Here is a 14,955-nt window from a genome sequence, read left to right on the forward strand (position 1 = left end):
CAGCGACGTCTCAAATGTTCACAGCAATATTATGATGATCGCCTATATAGATATGACGTCTTTTCCAATTACAAGTGTTTTTACCTATAGACAAATTCGTATAGTACGTACTGATAGAATTTTTATTTCATTAGACTAAAGTGTAAGCTTGCCCCTTTTCCTTTTGCAAGAAAAGCAGAACTCTGTGCCATCGATGAAGTAAAGCCATGGTCTTTCAATGACCGGCACGACTTAGCTGATTTGACCAGTCTCTCAAATACTTCGTGTGCGCGATCGGCGAAAACGAATATTTCTAACATTTTTTATCGTTGTTATTGCGAGCTCCACAACAACAAATAGTAAGGGCTCAATACACATCAACGAAACTGCTCTCTTGCTGAATGTTTTTTTTTTGTTTTTACAGGAAACACTATCACCCAAATAATATATTTTTTTAGGTTTACTTTAAACTTGGCTAATATGTCGATAGGTAATTGCATTTGCAGATGTGGTTGATATTTTTAAGTTTATTAAGTTCTAATTAAAGTAATGTGTATAGCTTCAGTGGTTCAGTATACCAGATGATTTGGTTATATACAGTTGCAACGACTTTGCCCCTTTAAATAAAACGAATGTGATTCCGGGTAATGATCATTAGAGTGTCGAGAAGTAATGAAGTTTAAATCTGTCGACAATTTTCCTACAGCCATAAGTCTCATGAGGATGACACACTGCAGAAATGATTAAGTGATGGAAAAGTATATGGAGATGAAATTTGTAGATCAGACCATTTATATATAATTCTATGTCAATCATACAGTAGCTTTGTTTGGCCTGATTTTTGGATGTGTTAAACCTCTGTTACAACTCTCTAATCATATACGTGTCCTTTATTTTCCGATGCTACCCAATAATTAGCCAAATTCCGCTAAAGTAGATAATATGTAAGGTCCAATTTACTGCTTCATAGCGCTTTTAGGTATTTTTTTTTTAAATGAAACGCTGTTGAATATGTGCTGCACTATTAGGATTGCGCCTTTCTTATTTAGTCCTAATGATTTAAGTTTCTATTTATGTTTCGCGCAATGTGTTTCCTTTCCGATACGTATTTGTACAAACGAAAGCGTCGTCCTCATGTGGATCCGCATTTTGCGAAAATACGCCAGGAAATTGATTAGCTCAGAATTAATCCCACGTTGCATAACAGTATATTCCGGACGAACGTCTATTCAGCTCGAAGAACGGACCTTTTTACATCATATCGTCATCCGAACAGTTTTATCAGTACACTTAGAAAGATCCAAATCAATTTGGTTGACTTTTTTGGGCCTCTGGAGTTTCATTGCAACAAGAGAACTGCGGATTTCATCCGGGCTTGTTTTGCTGGGGAAGCGCAGTTATGGTTTTTTATGCGTTCACGATCGTTCCTCTCAATAAGTTGCCTTACTGCAGTTTTTAATCCGGAAAACGATAAGTCACATCTATTTGTCTCACGAAAAGACTTAAGAAGCTAAAATGCCCCCGGATTGCCTTTTAAAGCTAGTGTTTCTACAGTTGGTCCTCCTCCTGGGGTTAGCATCCTTGCAACTTCATCAAACGCTTTCCTCGCAGCATTCGACTAAACAGCCTAATGTACGCTATCCCGCTTCACCCGCACCATTACCTTTTCGCAGTTATTTATCCAGTCTGTTCTCAATTTTATTCGCTTTATGCTTAGCCTGACATAGACTACAGCCTGGTTGCAGGTTTCCGTTGAATTTGTCCTGAGAACCTGCAGTCCTAACTGCAAAGCAGCTATTCCATTTTTTCCTCATCTAGCTAATGTATTACCCCGCTTCACTGACCTTGTTACATTGATGAGGTTATTACTATGTGCAAGCAGTCGATTCTTCTTAACATAATTTGTGGCTCCGTTACAGTTACCTTGTGGCAGTGACTTCGTAACCTTACCTTCCAGTGACCTTCTTATTTCTTCTTACTATCTCCTTTGTGTCAACAGACAAATAAAGGTTGACAAAATGTCGGATGTGACCGACGAAGGATAGAGTTGAGTAAGGCATCTACATTGCTGCAACGTTTCAACAAGACATCGGGAGGTGTCAGACTGGCTTTCCATGCACCGTCAGAGGTGAATTCCATTTCTATAAGCGTAGTAAAATTATTTTGGATTTATATTGAAGCCACCACCGGTCACTTTTTCAAGCAGCAAAATACATGTGAAGTCTTAATAGATTAATTGTGACAACGTAACGAATTTATTAGCACACTCTGGTAGGAAGGCGGAATCATTTCCGCGGACTGACCGATCACTGCCAATAGGGGGTGATCGCACCAGGTTGACGGGGTTGTTAATGTAAAGAGAGAAATTTAATAATAAGTCAAAAAAGCGTGATTACCGCAACTGGATAGTTCCAACAGGACGGCAGCAGGCTAACACGATCGGGTCTCAGGAGAGGTGCAATCAGATGCCGATAAAGACGTCGGCCTGCAATCGACACAATCCTACAACTTTCTCCTGTCTAACTATATTATGTGAGAAACTGTGTTTAAACTATACTAGAAAATAGTAACTACTAGGCTTTATGTCTATTGATATCATAGGCCGATACTCAGCCATTGTTCTGGTGTATGCAGCTATTGTTTCAGCTCTATGCAGGTAAAATAAAATGTTTTTAATAGCAAAATAGCCGCAATGCGAAGGCCACCGACTCGTCTAATAATTGCTAAATAAGGCCTGATTTACTTTTTGACTTTGTGCCTGAAAACAATGCTTATTCGGGCTTTCCTTTCAAAATAAAGTCAAGTAATTTAACTAGTGAATTCTGGACTAAGTTTCCTGTTACGGTATGATATGGAAGCCTTTCTGCAAGGCGTCTTCAACTAACCTCAGCGGTTACAAGTGAGCCGATTTCGAAACTGAAACACTCAAGATGTAGAAGGTAAATACTCCGGTCTTCTGGAAACTTGTAAATGAAAAGTAAGTTCTTTCCGGAAGGAGTGGCTTCAAAAGAAAAACATATTCTAGCCACAAAAGTCAACGCTCGGTAATAGAGTAGATTTTGCACCTCGAATGCCACAATGTCATGGAAATTCATCGAAGCTTGGCTGAATCAACTTACAAGAAAGCTTTGGACGAATGTACAGTATATGGGACTGGATGTGCAAAACTTTATTCAACAGATAAACCGGCTTGGATCATTCGGTCCCCATAAACGAAACATAATCCAGTCACCACAACTAGCCAATAAGTGTGACAGTGTCGTGTGGGTTCGGACATAAAGTGATTATAATACTTTCAAATGGGGCTTTCCGTGCTCTAAAACGCCTCGAAACGCCATGAATATGGGAACGTGAATAATAAGTATATGACCGCCCGAAGGCTGCCAGAGCGCTAAGGCAAACGCGTAGAAAATAAGGGAGAGTACCTAAAATACGTATTAGAAGATCATAATCCTGATTTAGCTAGTTCAACCTCAAAGTTCGCCGGACCCGCTTGTAGTAGCCTAATCCTATAGCTTAGGCCACTCGCTAAAAAGCAGCAATGTAATATTAGTTTTTTCCCGTAATGACAAAACAATTTTCCAATTGGAACAGATAATTGTGTACGGAAATTTATTGATTCATGTTCCATGCATCATTTCATCGCGTTAGAATCTACTAGTGTTCTATTCATACTTATAATAACTTACGACAGCGGTCGCTATATGATAGGGTTTACTTAAAACTAGACTTATATATATATATATATATACATGCATACTATGATTACAAGTGCATTTTTTATAGACGCATTTTCATTGTCTTGGGCATTTCCATTACTAAGCAGAAATTACCATAGAATCTCGATAATTCTATAAATAGATGAATTCTTATTCAATAATAACTTTCACGCTACAGTCAATATGATTTCCATAGTTCCCTAATTTCATGTAGCTTTCACTGCAATTGTATGGGTAGGACGTTTGGAAGGATCAGCGAACCTTAGTTCGGCATGTTTAATAGGAACTAATAGCGCCTTTAAAGAGAAGGTTCAATCCGACAACGTAAGATTGAATTTTTTTCGTCTTTTTTTTTCTTGTGAAGTGTTTCCTTGTTTTCTCTTTGGTGGGTTCAAAACCCATTTAAGACAAAACTTTACCCTTAATTCTCTCTACTTTTATTTTTCACGGGTTTTTGGATGTAACCAAGCGTTGTGTACAGGCTGGACGAGAAGACTGAACGCTGGTGAACTTCTTCCTTAACTAAAACCAATATTTTTTAGCCGCTAACCTACTTTCGTTCTACCTGCCAAGCGACTTAGTCGTGATCTTGCGCTAATACAAGCATTTCGTATGGGTGTTCGACGATGCGGTCTAGTCTATATGGTGTACGGTAGGAAACAGAATAGACATGGCATCGATGAATAAAAAAATCTATTACAAGAATAGCAAGTAATATGTATGGCAAGAGATGACATCTAATTCAGGTTCAACGACGTTTCAAACATGCAGACGGCGTCCAAGCATTGCACTACGCACGTCCACTATGACCGAGAAGCTCATCTAGTAATTTTTAGGTTTAAGCACAGACTTACAAACACTTTAGACGAAGCGCCTAGAACTTTTCCAATATAGATATCTGTTCGGTTTGTTCTCATCTCTGAGTATTCGTTTGATTTTTCCTCTGATCTGACTGCACTCAGACCGAGGGAGAAGAGCCTAGAGACGTCCCTACCGTGTGATGCGATAACTCCAATCCGTTCTATTAGCATTTTCGCAAAAGTCATAATATTAGCAAATGTTGGCACACACCGAGCATTCAAGCACAAGTCCCAATGACCGATGGCAATAGCAATAACAGAGTTGAAGTACTAGTTGTAATAAGCGAGAAGTACAATATGAGCCATATTTGTTACCTCGTCTCACTCAAAAGCAGAAACACTTAACTAAAAAGACAAATATATACATCATATTATATAGACAACATGGACATTAGCACTACCACGAGCAGGGCAGATAGACTAATCAGCTTCCATTAATCTTTCTGTTTGTGACTCGACAACTCCGGTGCCTCGAGTAATGACGATGACGCTGTGGGGACGGTTGAAAGGACCCAAACACAAACCGAATGTTGCCTCTCTACTCCTCTGTTTGACCCTGCTCTAACTCTGTCGCCTGGTGTAGGCACGCGCTTGCGTTTTTTTTGAACAAACTGTTATTTCCAGAGCCAGAGCCACCGGCGATTCATTTGTTCACTGTATGTATTTATGATTACCATCGTCGTCGGCAGTAACAGAGGAAACGATTGGCTTCTATGACGCTGTTAGAAACTGTGCTCTCAGAAAGAGCATTAAAGCTAATTTATGAATCTGGTCCTATTCGAACATTCTCAATCATCGGGCGACCCTCTATAAATGAATCGCCGCATGTTCCGTTGGCAATTTAGGCTAATTGTTAGCTATAAATTACTGTGAGTGTTTACGGCAGGTAGGCCGCGCTGGGGGGACAGTAGAAGACTGCATAATATATATACTGTATAGAGGTGAGATCGTCGCTAATGGATCGTAATTGAATAACTAATATCTAGTATAGTTATGTTGTTATAGAGCAAGAAGATCAGCGACATGATTGATGTTTCGGTTTCAGAGAATGCACGTACGTACGTACATACAGAATTATAATATGGATATCAGTACACGTATGTCGGAGAACACTTAGAAACTATTATGGGAAACGAAATCAGTTATACCGCCTGTATATTTGACAATTATAGGCAGTTTACTAGCAGCTATACAGGCTCCACCTGTAGTATAGAAGATGGAGCGTTCAGTGAACGCCTATTATATGACAGCGTTATTTATTCATGCGATTTATGTAAAAGTGAGAACATATAAATTTAGTAAGCTTATGTCTAAAACAGAAAATGAAAGGAGTGTCTTAACAACTAAAAGATATCGGGATCACAATGATTAAAATGCATCTATGGAAGGCGTTATCTCGTGCGTCGTCAAAACGTGCAAGTAGATCACATCGTTCCGCTATAATTAGTGAAACGTTTCCCTTTACTTTACTAGAAGTGGACGAGATCTATTAGATAATATCTTAGTTGTCGTTAACAGTATATATGATGCTCCTACTAATGGTTAAAATTTGAAAAGTCATTGCACAATGCCAAAAAAATCCAGTACACTAATAGATGGTCTGATTAGGTTTCAGTACGTAGTTTACACTTTGAGGCTACTACAATCACTGTTTCAGCATGCTCCTTATATAGATGACCAATAGACTTCACCCTTGTACCTGACATACATTGGTTCAGTATTGATTTAGCAAAGTAATAGTTAGCCTGCTTGCTGCAACAAGGCGCATTCGATAGGACAAAAATTCTCTGTTTAACAACAATGATTCAATTAGCTTGAAAAGTGAAGCTTTGCCCAGTGCGGAACAGTCTGTGTAAAGCGAAAAATCAACAGAGTTCTCGACAGAAAGTCTAAGGCCCAGAGTGTGGCCTGGAAAATAGCTTATTTTGGAAGCGTACGGAAGGATTTAACAGAAATGAAGGAACCAACAAGGAGTCATCGACGTAGCTCGATGTTATGGGTAAACTGTGACTTCCATTGTTTTGTGGAAATGAAAGACAACTGGCATAAATAAATACATTTTACTATAATGATCGGACGCAAGGATCATTTTGAAAATTTGTCCGGTAATCATTCTAACTGGTCTAGGACTAGCATTCGGTAACGACAAATTTCAGACTACCCAGCTTGGTATATTTATTTAAGAATTCGCCATAGAACCAATTTCGACAAGTTTCACACAAATTTATACCAATTTAAATTGGAAGCAAAAATAATTAAACAGATCATAATTACCCTAATGGTATAAAAATAGCTGGGAATAATACGATAGATGATCTCAACTATGCATTAAGACATAGCGATATAGCTTGTACAGAAAAAAAAAAAGCATACCTTTATGGAATCTTCCCTGCTGCTGAACCCTTGAGCTTTAGAAGGCATTGATAGAATCCTCTAACCGGTTGGTTCTGTCCTTCGGAAGTCGCCGAAGCTTAAAAAAATGTAAATTTTCTTTACCAAATAGGTGGACACATAACATTAAATTAAGGTCCCCCGGGACGTCATTAAACCATAAGTTTTTTCGCCTTTTCTTTTCCTTTGTTACTTTCTACTAAATAAGGACCGTATATATAGATATATATTCTCTATTCTGGTGATATAGTAAGTGTATATATACATATCATCGAATAAAATATATGTATACATTTCGTGATATGTGGATTTTTTCCTTTTTAATTGGAGGTTAACAAAAACGTTCCCTTTGGTTTTTCACCTTTCCTACAAAAATCAAATAAACATTTCTTATGCTTTAATATAACTCTGTTCCTGGAACGTCACCAAGGCTTAAAAGGTCTTCTAATTAATTTTCCTTTCTGAATAAACGACTCGTTCCATATAGTGCATTGACTGAAGGCACATATTCGTTATACCTCTGCTGGCATATTTGTTTTGTATTTGGAGCGCGACCAAAACTTTAGAGTTTTTATTGCAATAGATGAAATGTGTCGTCCTTTTTTTTTTTTTTTTTTTTTGAGATTACAAATGATCTTTTTTCTGAAAATGACTTACGAAGAAAATTCAACCGAACAGTAGCCTATTCGGAAAAAACACTTAAAACCTCACCCCCAGATCCACTGACACCCATCGGTTGACTTGCGGTTTTTGATTCGGGTTTTTACAATTTTTACTTAGAAAAATCAGTTTTACGTTTAAGTATTGCATTGAATTTTATTCAGCCCGTCGAGAGCGTTCAATTAGTACCAGTAAATACATCCTAAACATGCACTTTATGTAAAAAAATGTTTATCCTGGTGTTAGACAAGCGAAAAACCTGCCACATTCGACCGAAATCTGCATCCTAGCTGTAGGAAAATGTATAGCTACCCTGCATTTTCCTTCACCTCGTCAAGGTCTATCGATTGGTGTAAGAAAGTTGGTATCAAGAGTAACCTAAAATAAAATTGCAAAAAAACAAAGATTGATGGAACCATATTTATCTTGTAACGATTTCACCAGCACCGCTTCAGACATAGCCAATACAATATTTCCTTAATGAGACACTACTGGGATAAAGGAGATTAGAGGTCGTTTTCCTCCCTTAATTTACATGTCTAAATTCGCTTTATCTACATTAAAGCCACATGAAAAGTGTCCTGGTACATCTATAATAGACCACCTGTAGATCAGTTTTTCTGTAATGTGATAGCGCTGCCCACTCCTGAGAAAAAATCGCTCAAGATTTCATGGAGGATGTCGATACAGCGGTAGGACCCTGGGCTTCTGAGGATGTCTGATACTTCTGAATGTGTTGTTTCCGAAGCCTTTCGAATGTGGCCTTCGAGGTGGCTTTTTAAAACGGTTTCACGAATATCAAGGAGCTAAATAGGGTAGCAAAATAGTTCAGATACGAGCGTTAAACTGTCCTGTTCTGTCAAAAACGGATGTCTACCAGATCGAAGATGCGTTACTCTCTTTTAATGTACCTTGCTCTTAGGCTCTGACACAGTTTCTAAATACTTCCCGGTATTACTAGCATGTTATTTGCTCAGTGAAATGGCAACAGCCTCACGTATTACTGCTGAGTGTATACTGTGTGTTTCACGTATGGCCATGGACACGAAGCATTCAGGGGCGAGTTAAATACCTAGATAATTTAAACATTTTGATAATTCAATTACATTACTTGAGTTCAGTATTTATGTAGCTCTTTGCATCCTTGGACGTTTTTATCATACCTATAATTCTTTACTTGGTATCGATACCGACGGCGGTCGACGTTTTCTTATGATTTGATTTTAATTTGCGCGTATCACGCGTGTGACGCCTTGCAAGCCGTAAAAGTTCCGCCAGCAGCTCTCTAGTTGACTTTATCTGGATTACTGGATTTTATTCGAACTAAAAGACAGACAAACCCAGCTGGAGCCAGGCGCGGAAAAGTAAAACGAAAATCAACGACCATCGCTTGGATATACGCCATTATTGTCCCCTCTTATCATGACAATAGTTTCTCCAAAATTCGAGTATCCTTTAATAAATAGAACAGGTAGTCTGAACGATATAACGCGTTTGGTTACATTCCACACTATAATTATAAGGTTTTCTGAGCCAAAGGTACAAAGCGATCAATCAAACTCATCTATTCATTTGTGTTGTCAGATTCTATTCTCAGACCCATCTGGAAAATCAATATATTTCCTGAGTATAAATACTTACCAATATCTGTATCTAAAAACCAACTTTACCTTATCAATTTAAACGCGTAAAGGCGCTTATTTCTAGACGCATTCTAGACAATCTCAAACATGATCTAGACAATTCGGCCAGGCTTATTTTGAGACGAAAGCTCCATAATGTAAATAGACGAAACGAAAAACTCATAGACGCTATAGAGGTCGAACTTCGTTAACCCCGCATGTCGAGCACTTAGGTTGCTTAGTAACTTCAGTTGATGAAATTGGCTTCGTAGCTTGCAATCCGTGCGAGAAAGACCTATACCGAAGTGCTAACAGATGCTTTGTTCGATATTGTTCAATAATATCAGCTGGTTTTATGGCACACGAGAGCTTTAAATTAGCGGGCCCTTGGCCTTTTATTTTCGACACTCAATTTTTCCGATTTCCCGAGTACTGTTCATTACTCTCTCTCTTGCCACGCACATTCACAGATTTTTTAAAAGTGAGCTTTAGCTAGAAACAAGTTCTTCAATAGCCTCTTCGTGTCCTTTTTTCTCCCTTTCAATATATGGATCGCAGAAACAACTCTAAGTCGTAACATTATCTTGAGACAAAGACCATATTCTTCACACTTCCTGCTCTAAAGCCACTATTCTTGAAAGAATGCCTCAAGAAATGAAACGTTATGGAGTTTGTCATGAAAAATTGAAAAAACTGCCATGAAAAATTGACTTAAAACCATTTACACTCGTATCATCTACTAAATTAGATGTTGGGACAATTAATCATCAATGAGGTGTAAAAACAAAGTTAAGAATATGGTGACTGGATATCAAAGTGCAGCTGGGTGGCAGCCCACGGTTGATTGATGTTTGATTAATTATGACAAAAGTGGACCCTGAAGAATCTACAACAGACCGAACTCCTGCATCAAATCATGGTACGCATCAGTGACTCAGTAAACGAAAGACGTACTTTTGCAGGATACTGATATATACAGCATGCGTATCTCAGTTGAATCGAGGTGAAGTAAACGTCTTCGCTTGTTCGCGTAATGTATACAAATACATAAAAATAAGTAATAATTATTGCGAAAAACTCGTGAAAATCTATTGTTCTTACGCTTTCGCACCTCGATTCATAGTTTGCTTCAATATAAACATTCTGCCGATAGTTTGGCGTGTGGCGAAATGCTTGTGCATTCAGCGGTTTCAATGAGCGCACTGTAAATAAGCCTGGCACAATATCAAACAGCAGTGTTGATGCCGGTTTCGCCTATTTTACAGAGTTGGTGCCATGTTCGTCGCAGGAGCTCCTACCGGGAGAAAAACGAACAGAGTTTTTGGTCGTGGCGGAGGCGAAAAAAAAGAGGATATTCGAGGGACCTGTGATGAAAGAAGTCGACAAAGCGCTTCCCGGGTGAGTGAAGTTAGCGGCAGCTCTGCGTGCTGCCCCATCAACAGAACGATTTGTGCGTTCGTCGTGCAGTAAGCTCATGCACAAGAGACTGCCGCGCTAACGACAGCCATTCTAATGTGCTTGCACGATGCTCTGACGCGTGTACGAAATGGGATCATTTGCTGAACTAGACAGTTGGTCATTTTAAAGGCATGGCGGATGGGTTCTTTATAACGAGCTTCAGTGTATGATTTGTCGTTTAATGCGCTAAAGTTGCAAAAGTATGTAGTAAAGATGGCCGGTAAAATTGTTTTGTCCTATTTGTCAGAATAACATTGTGATAGGTTACTCTGACCACTGCAGCTTTGCTACAGCTACAATTTTTCTTAATATTTTTGTTTTATTCATTCAGAGCGTTTCATCAGGCTCGCAAATTGCTTCATATATTTGCAAAGGCCAATGGTTTGCCTGAGCTGACGCGTTATCCACGCGAACATCACATCTGCCTGCAGGTTAATCTTCTTGCTCTTGAATTTAGCCGGGGCATAAAACAGTATGATCTATCGTATATTCTTCTACGAGAGGGCTTCGAAAATATGTGGTATTTGATGGAGTACTGCAGGCCAACCAGTACGCGAGATTCTGCGGTAAGCGCTTTTCAACCGAACGCTTAATTTGCGCGTCGTTTGCAGATTTACACTCATGAGGTTAGGACATTGAAACAGTTGCGGTTTCCGATTGGGTCATCTGACATGATGACAGATATGATCCGATATCCCCTTTTAGGCACATGTGTCGTACGTTTTTTGATTCTGTCGAAAAATATGATCTTCTAGTAGACTGTAACTTTAAGCTTCTAAGATGCAACTTTAGAGCAATTTAGTGTGCTTATTCGTTTGAGTTGGTCCCGTCGTCAGGCGTCTTTTGTAACAACCAAACCCTGCCGCGTTCTGTTACTTTAATTCTAAATAACTAATGTTTTTTTAATAAATAAATTTCCACAATAAATGTTGTGCTGTAAAACGTTTATAATACTTGCAGGCTACTTGCTTTAATAACAACAACAATAATAAAAATTGCTGACCACGCTTATCAGTTTATATATATATATAAACTGATAAGCATATATATATATATATATATATATATATATATATATATATATATACAAAGTATAATTTTGCATTTGGATACTCAATGGAGGAATTGATTTAAGTTAAGCACACACATACTTGACTGACCAAAGAGTAGATATCCATCTTACATGCATAGTAGTAACTTTTGGCCATACTGCTCGTAACCAAATTGTGCTCCCTGGCAGATTGCGGCTCGGCTAACCCGAAAGCTCATTTTAATAATGGAAAGAATTTCGGGCGTTCTGGAAGACTACAGCGGGGTGAATCAAACAAACTGGGTTAAGGTCGCAGAAGTGTTTCACGGCGAAGCTAAGAGCAGCACCCACGACTTGCCACCGTATAAGCCAGCGAAGTTCAAATACTTCACCATAAACCGGCTGTTAGGATCAGGTGGCTTTGGAACAATTTATAAAGCTCATCTGGGTGAAGTGGTCTGCACAATTAAAATCATCCCCTGCGAACTTTTAACTGAGGCAAAACATGCCTGCGTGGATAAGCTAGTCGCATCAATGATCAACAGCCCGTTCTTAGTAAGGTACTTTGCATGCTTTTCGACGAAGCAAGCTTTTATCACGGCCATGGAATACATTAGAGGTTGCGATCTCGGAAAACTCCTCAAAGTAGCTCGCTCCATTCCAGAAGATATTTTGCGTATCATTATAGCGCAACTTGGAGAAGCCCTTGAACATATGCATACTAAAGGATTTATTCACAGAGATGTAAAGGTAAGAGCTTGTGAGCATATCGATTTCAGATCTCTTCTTTGAAATGGGATCATTGTTTGGCACAGATCCGAGCGGCATCAATAGTACGAGCTCAAAGAGAACTAGCTCTGTAGCATAACGGGAATTCAATTGTCCTCGTTGAAAGCAAGGAATCCACAGTACGCCCAGCAGAAGATACGTCAGCTTAACATGATTGCACTATAGAACTGCAATAGTATGAAGGCACAGCATTTCCTATAATGGCCCCTGCAGAGTTTCTGATTTGTTGTGTTCGGTTTCATGTCTTGTGCCGGCTAGAAATGATTTAACATATTTTGGACCGATAGGAAGAGACAGAAAAGAATCCAGGTTGTATGATTGTTGAAGGGCTGGCAGCTCGGCTACGTCGTAGTCGATTGTAACCGGGTTGTTTTGCAGGATGGCCTTTATGATCGTATATGCATTCACATGTAGGCGAACGTGCGGTAGGAAAGACGAACGAACGTGGGCTTGTCTTACAGCCGGCGAACTTGCTCATGTCGATTGGATGTCGAGTAAAATTGATCGACTTCGATACAGCGAAAACATGCATTGGTAAGTTCGTGAAGAAAAGCCAGACTTGCTTCAACATACGAACCCCTGCGGAGTTCTTCGATAGTCAGATAGCGGGGACGGTTCCATATTTGGCACCCGAATGTGTTACCTATAGGGGATATGGACGTGCAATGGACTGGTGAGTGTGAGAGTCCATCTATTATTATATAACAAATACCGAAATAGGCATTGTACGTGCTACAGTATTTTATTAAAAAAAAGATTAATTTTTACTTCATTGCAATGTTTAAGAAGATTAGCGTTTGCGTACGTTTTAACGTTAGCTGAGCTAAACTCAGACTGCTTACGCAATAGATAAAAAAAAAAAAAAAAAAAAAAAAAAAACTCACGACGTACAGAAAAAGTAACAGGGGCTAAGACCTTTAGGTGGGCTGCCGGCGTGACAACTTTCCACTTGGCAACGGGTCGCTTGCCATTTCAACGGTTTCGCACACAGGAAGAACTTCAGCGCATGATTGCTGCCGGCTTTTACCGATGGCCAAAGGACAAAGTGATTAGTCACGACCTGCAAGAGTTTGTCAATGCTTTAATGCAGAAAAAACCTCCAGGTAAATACAGTTTTTACTTTTGTATACAATAACCGAGAGCAGGAAAACCAGCGCGCATGTTGTGCGCAGACAATCGCAATATAGCTTTGTCTTTATTATGGGCAATGTTTGTCGTTTCAGAGCGACTGTGTTCCCATCAGTACCTGGATTTTCGCATTCATCCTTTCTTTTCGGGAGTAGAATGGCGTAAACTCTCCACAACCGATAACCTTAAGGTGAGGTGATAATTGCCTGATGTTAGAATGCCTTTTGGAGGGCATGAATGGCAAGTGTTGTCTTAGCGCAGGCATAAAAATCCTAGAAGATCACTAGAATGCAGCGGTGTTTTTTCGAGGCTTCGATCGTCCTTTCACCATAGCCACCGTGCGCTAAATAATTAGGTAGTGATTACACGAGAAAGCCACCATAATTTTGGAGGCTAGAATCACTAGAGATTCGAAGGAAAATTTGTTCCAGAGGAAATTTAATTTCCGGAGTCGAACTAGCAACCGTAACCTCAGTTGCATCAAACCCAGGCTACCTAGCAGCGACCTTAATTATCGGAATCCCAACCCGACCAAAACGTTCCGTATAAGGCGCTAAAACTTGTCACTTGTAACTCTCGGACGTTTTAGGGTGAACAAAAACAAGAAAACTATAATACTGCCTTAGAAATGAAAATCGTTGTTAGCGCTGCTACCTACGTACGGTTAGATAGCTCTAAAAATATATTTAACCATACGTTTTTTTTGTATTTTAAATATATTTAAAATAATATAAATAAATAAAATAGAAATTTCTATCTCCGTAATACAACGAGAGATGTATCTCGTTCGGTTAAAAGTATTCTAATTCTTCTTAACATTTGAAGGAGTACCCGATTCTCAAGAAATGTTTGGGTAAAACCGTAAGTGGATATTCACCTATTGGCTCGGTAGCGAGCGGCAGTCGAAGATACCACATCTCTCCTGCTAATATTGTCGTACGTATGGTATTCCTGCTTAATTGTATGATAATTCCCATTATGACGTTTACCTTTATCCTGAAAACGTTTTGAAAAAATGTACACAGAGTCGTTTTTAAGCTTTAGATATATCATTATATAAACATTTCTATATTTCTCTGGTATCGGATGATCATCGCAGGACACGAATGATCATAGCAACTTGTACACCTATTGCTCGGCTGGTTTTATTCGAGTTATGAACGAGCTCAACAATGGTCGTATGCCAACCATTGAGACGATCACGGATCCGTATGATAACTCCGATGATCCTGAACCCGAATACATATTCGAGAGGTTTCTGATTTTTTGATGGATTGGATAGTTCATTAATTAATAATAAACTGTTACTTCCAAATAAA

The 14,955-nt window shown here is 39.1% G+C and overlaps 1 protein-coding gene across 2 annotated transcripts; it reads left to right on the top strand.

The window, feature by feature from the left end:
- Positions 1 to 9,540: 9,540 nt before the first annotated feature.
- On the top strand, positions 9,541 to 14,955 carry LOC111250515 (uncharacterized). 2 transcript variants are annotated; one of them, XM_022805909.2, is made up of 9 exons: positions 9,541 to 10,150; positions 10,497 to 10,629; positions 11,021 to 11,255; positions 11,930 to 12,469; positions 12,970 to 13,181; positions 13,430 to 13,611; positions 13,732 to 13,826; positions 14,462 to 14,572; positions 14,736 to 14,955. In XM_022805909.2, the coding sequence occupies exons 1-9, from the start codon at positions 10,093 to 10,095 to the stop codon at positions 14,904 to 14,906; spliced, it is 1,737 nt and encodes a 578-aa protein (XP_022661644.1). In that variant the 5' UTR covers positions 9,541 to 10,092; the 3' UTR covers positions 14,907 to 14,955. The 2 variants fall into 2 exon arrangements, with proteins under 2 accessions (XP_022661644.1, XP_022661655.1); XM_022805920.2 differs by lacking the exon at positions 11,021 to 11,255.

Source organism: Varroa destructor, unplaced genomic scaffold (genome assembly GCF_002443255.2).
Source record: "Varroa destructor unplaced genomic scaffold, Vdes_3.0 BEIS01000001.1, whole genome shotgun sequence".
Lineage (NCBI taxonomy): Eukaryota > Metazoa > Arthropoda > Arachnida > Mesostigmata > Varroidae > Varroa > Varroa destructor.

Bases quoted from the DNA above. Each gene is read 5' to 3' on its own strand.
- LOC111250515 (XM_022805909.2), top strand. From the start codon at position 10,093: ATGACAAAAGTGGACCCTGAAGAATCTACAACAGACCGAACTCCTGCA. The intron at 10,151-10,496 runs GTACGCATCAGT...CCTATTTTACAG, and splicing joins AACTCCTGCATCAAATCATG to AGTTGGTGCCATGTTCGTCG. The intron at 13,827-14,461 runs GTGAGGTGATAA...TAACATTTGAAG, and splicing joins CCACAACCGATAACCTTAAG to GAGTACCCGATTCTCAAGAA.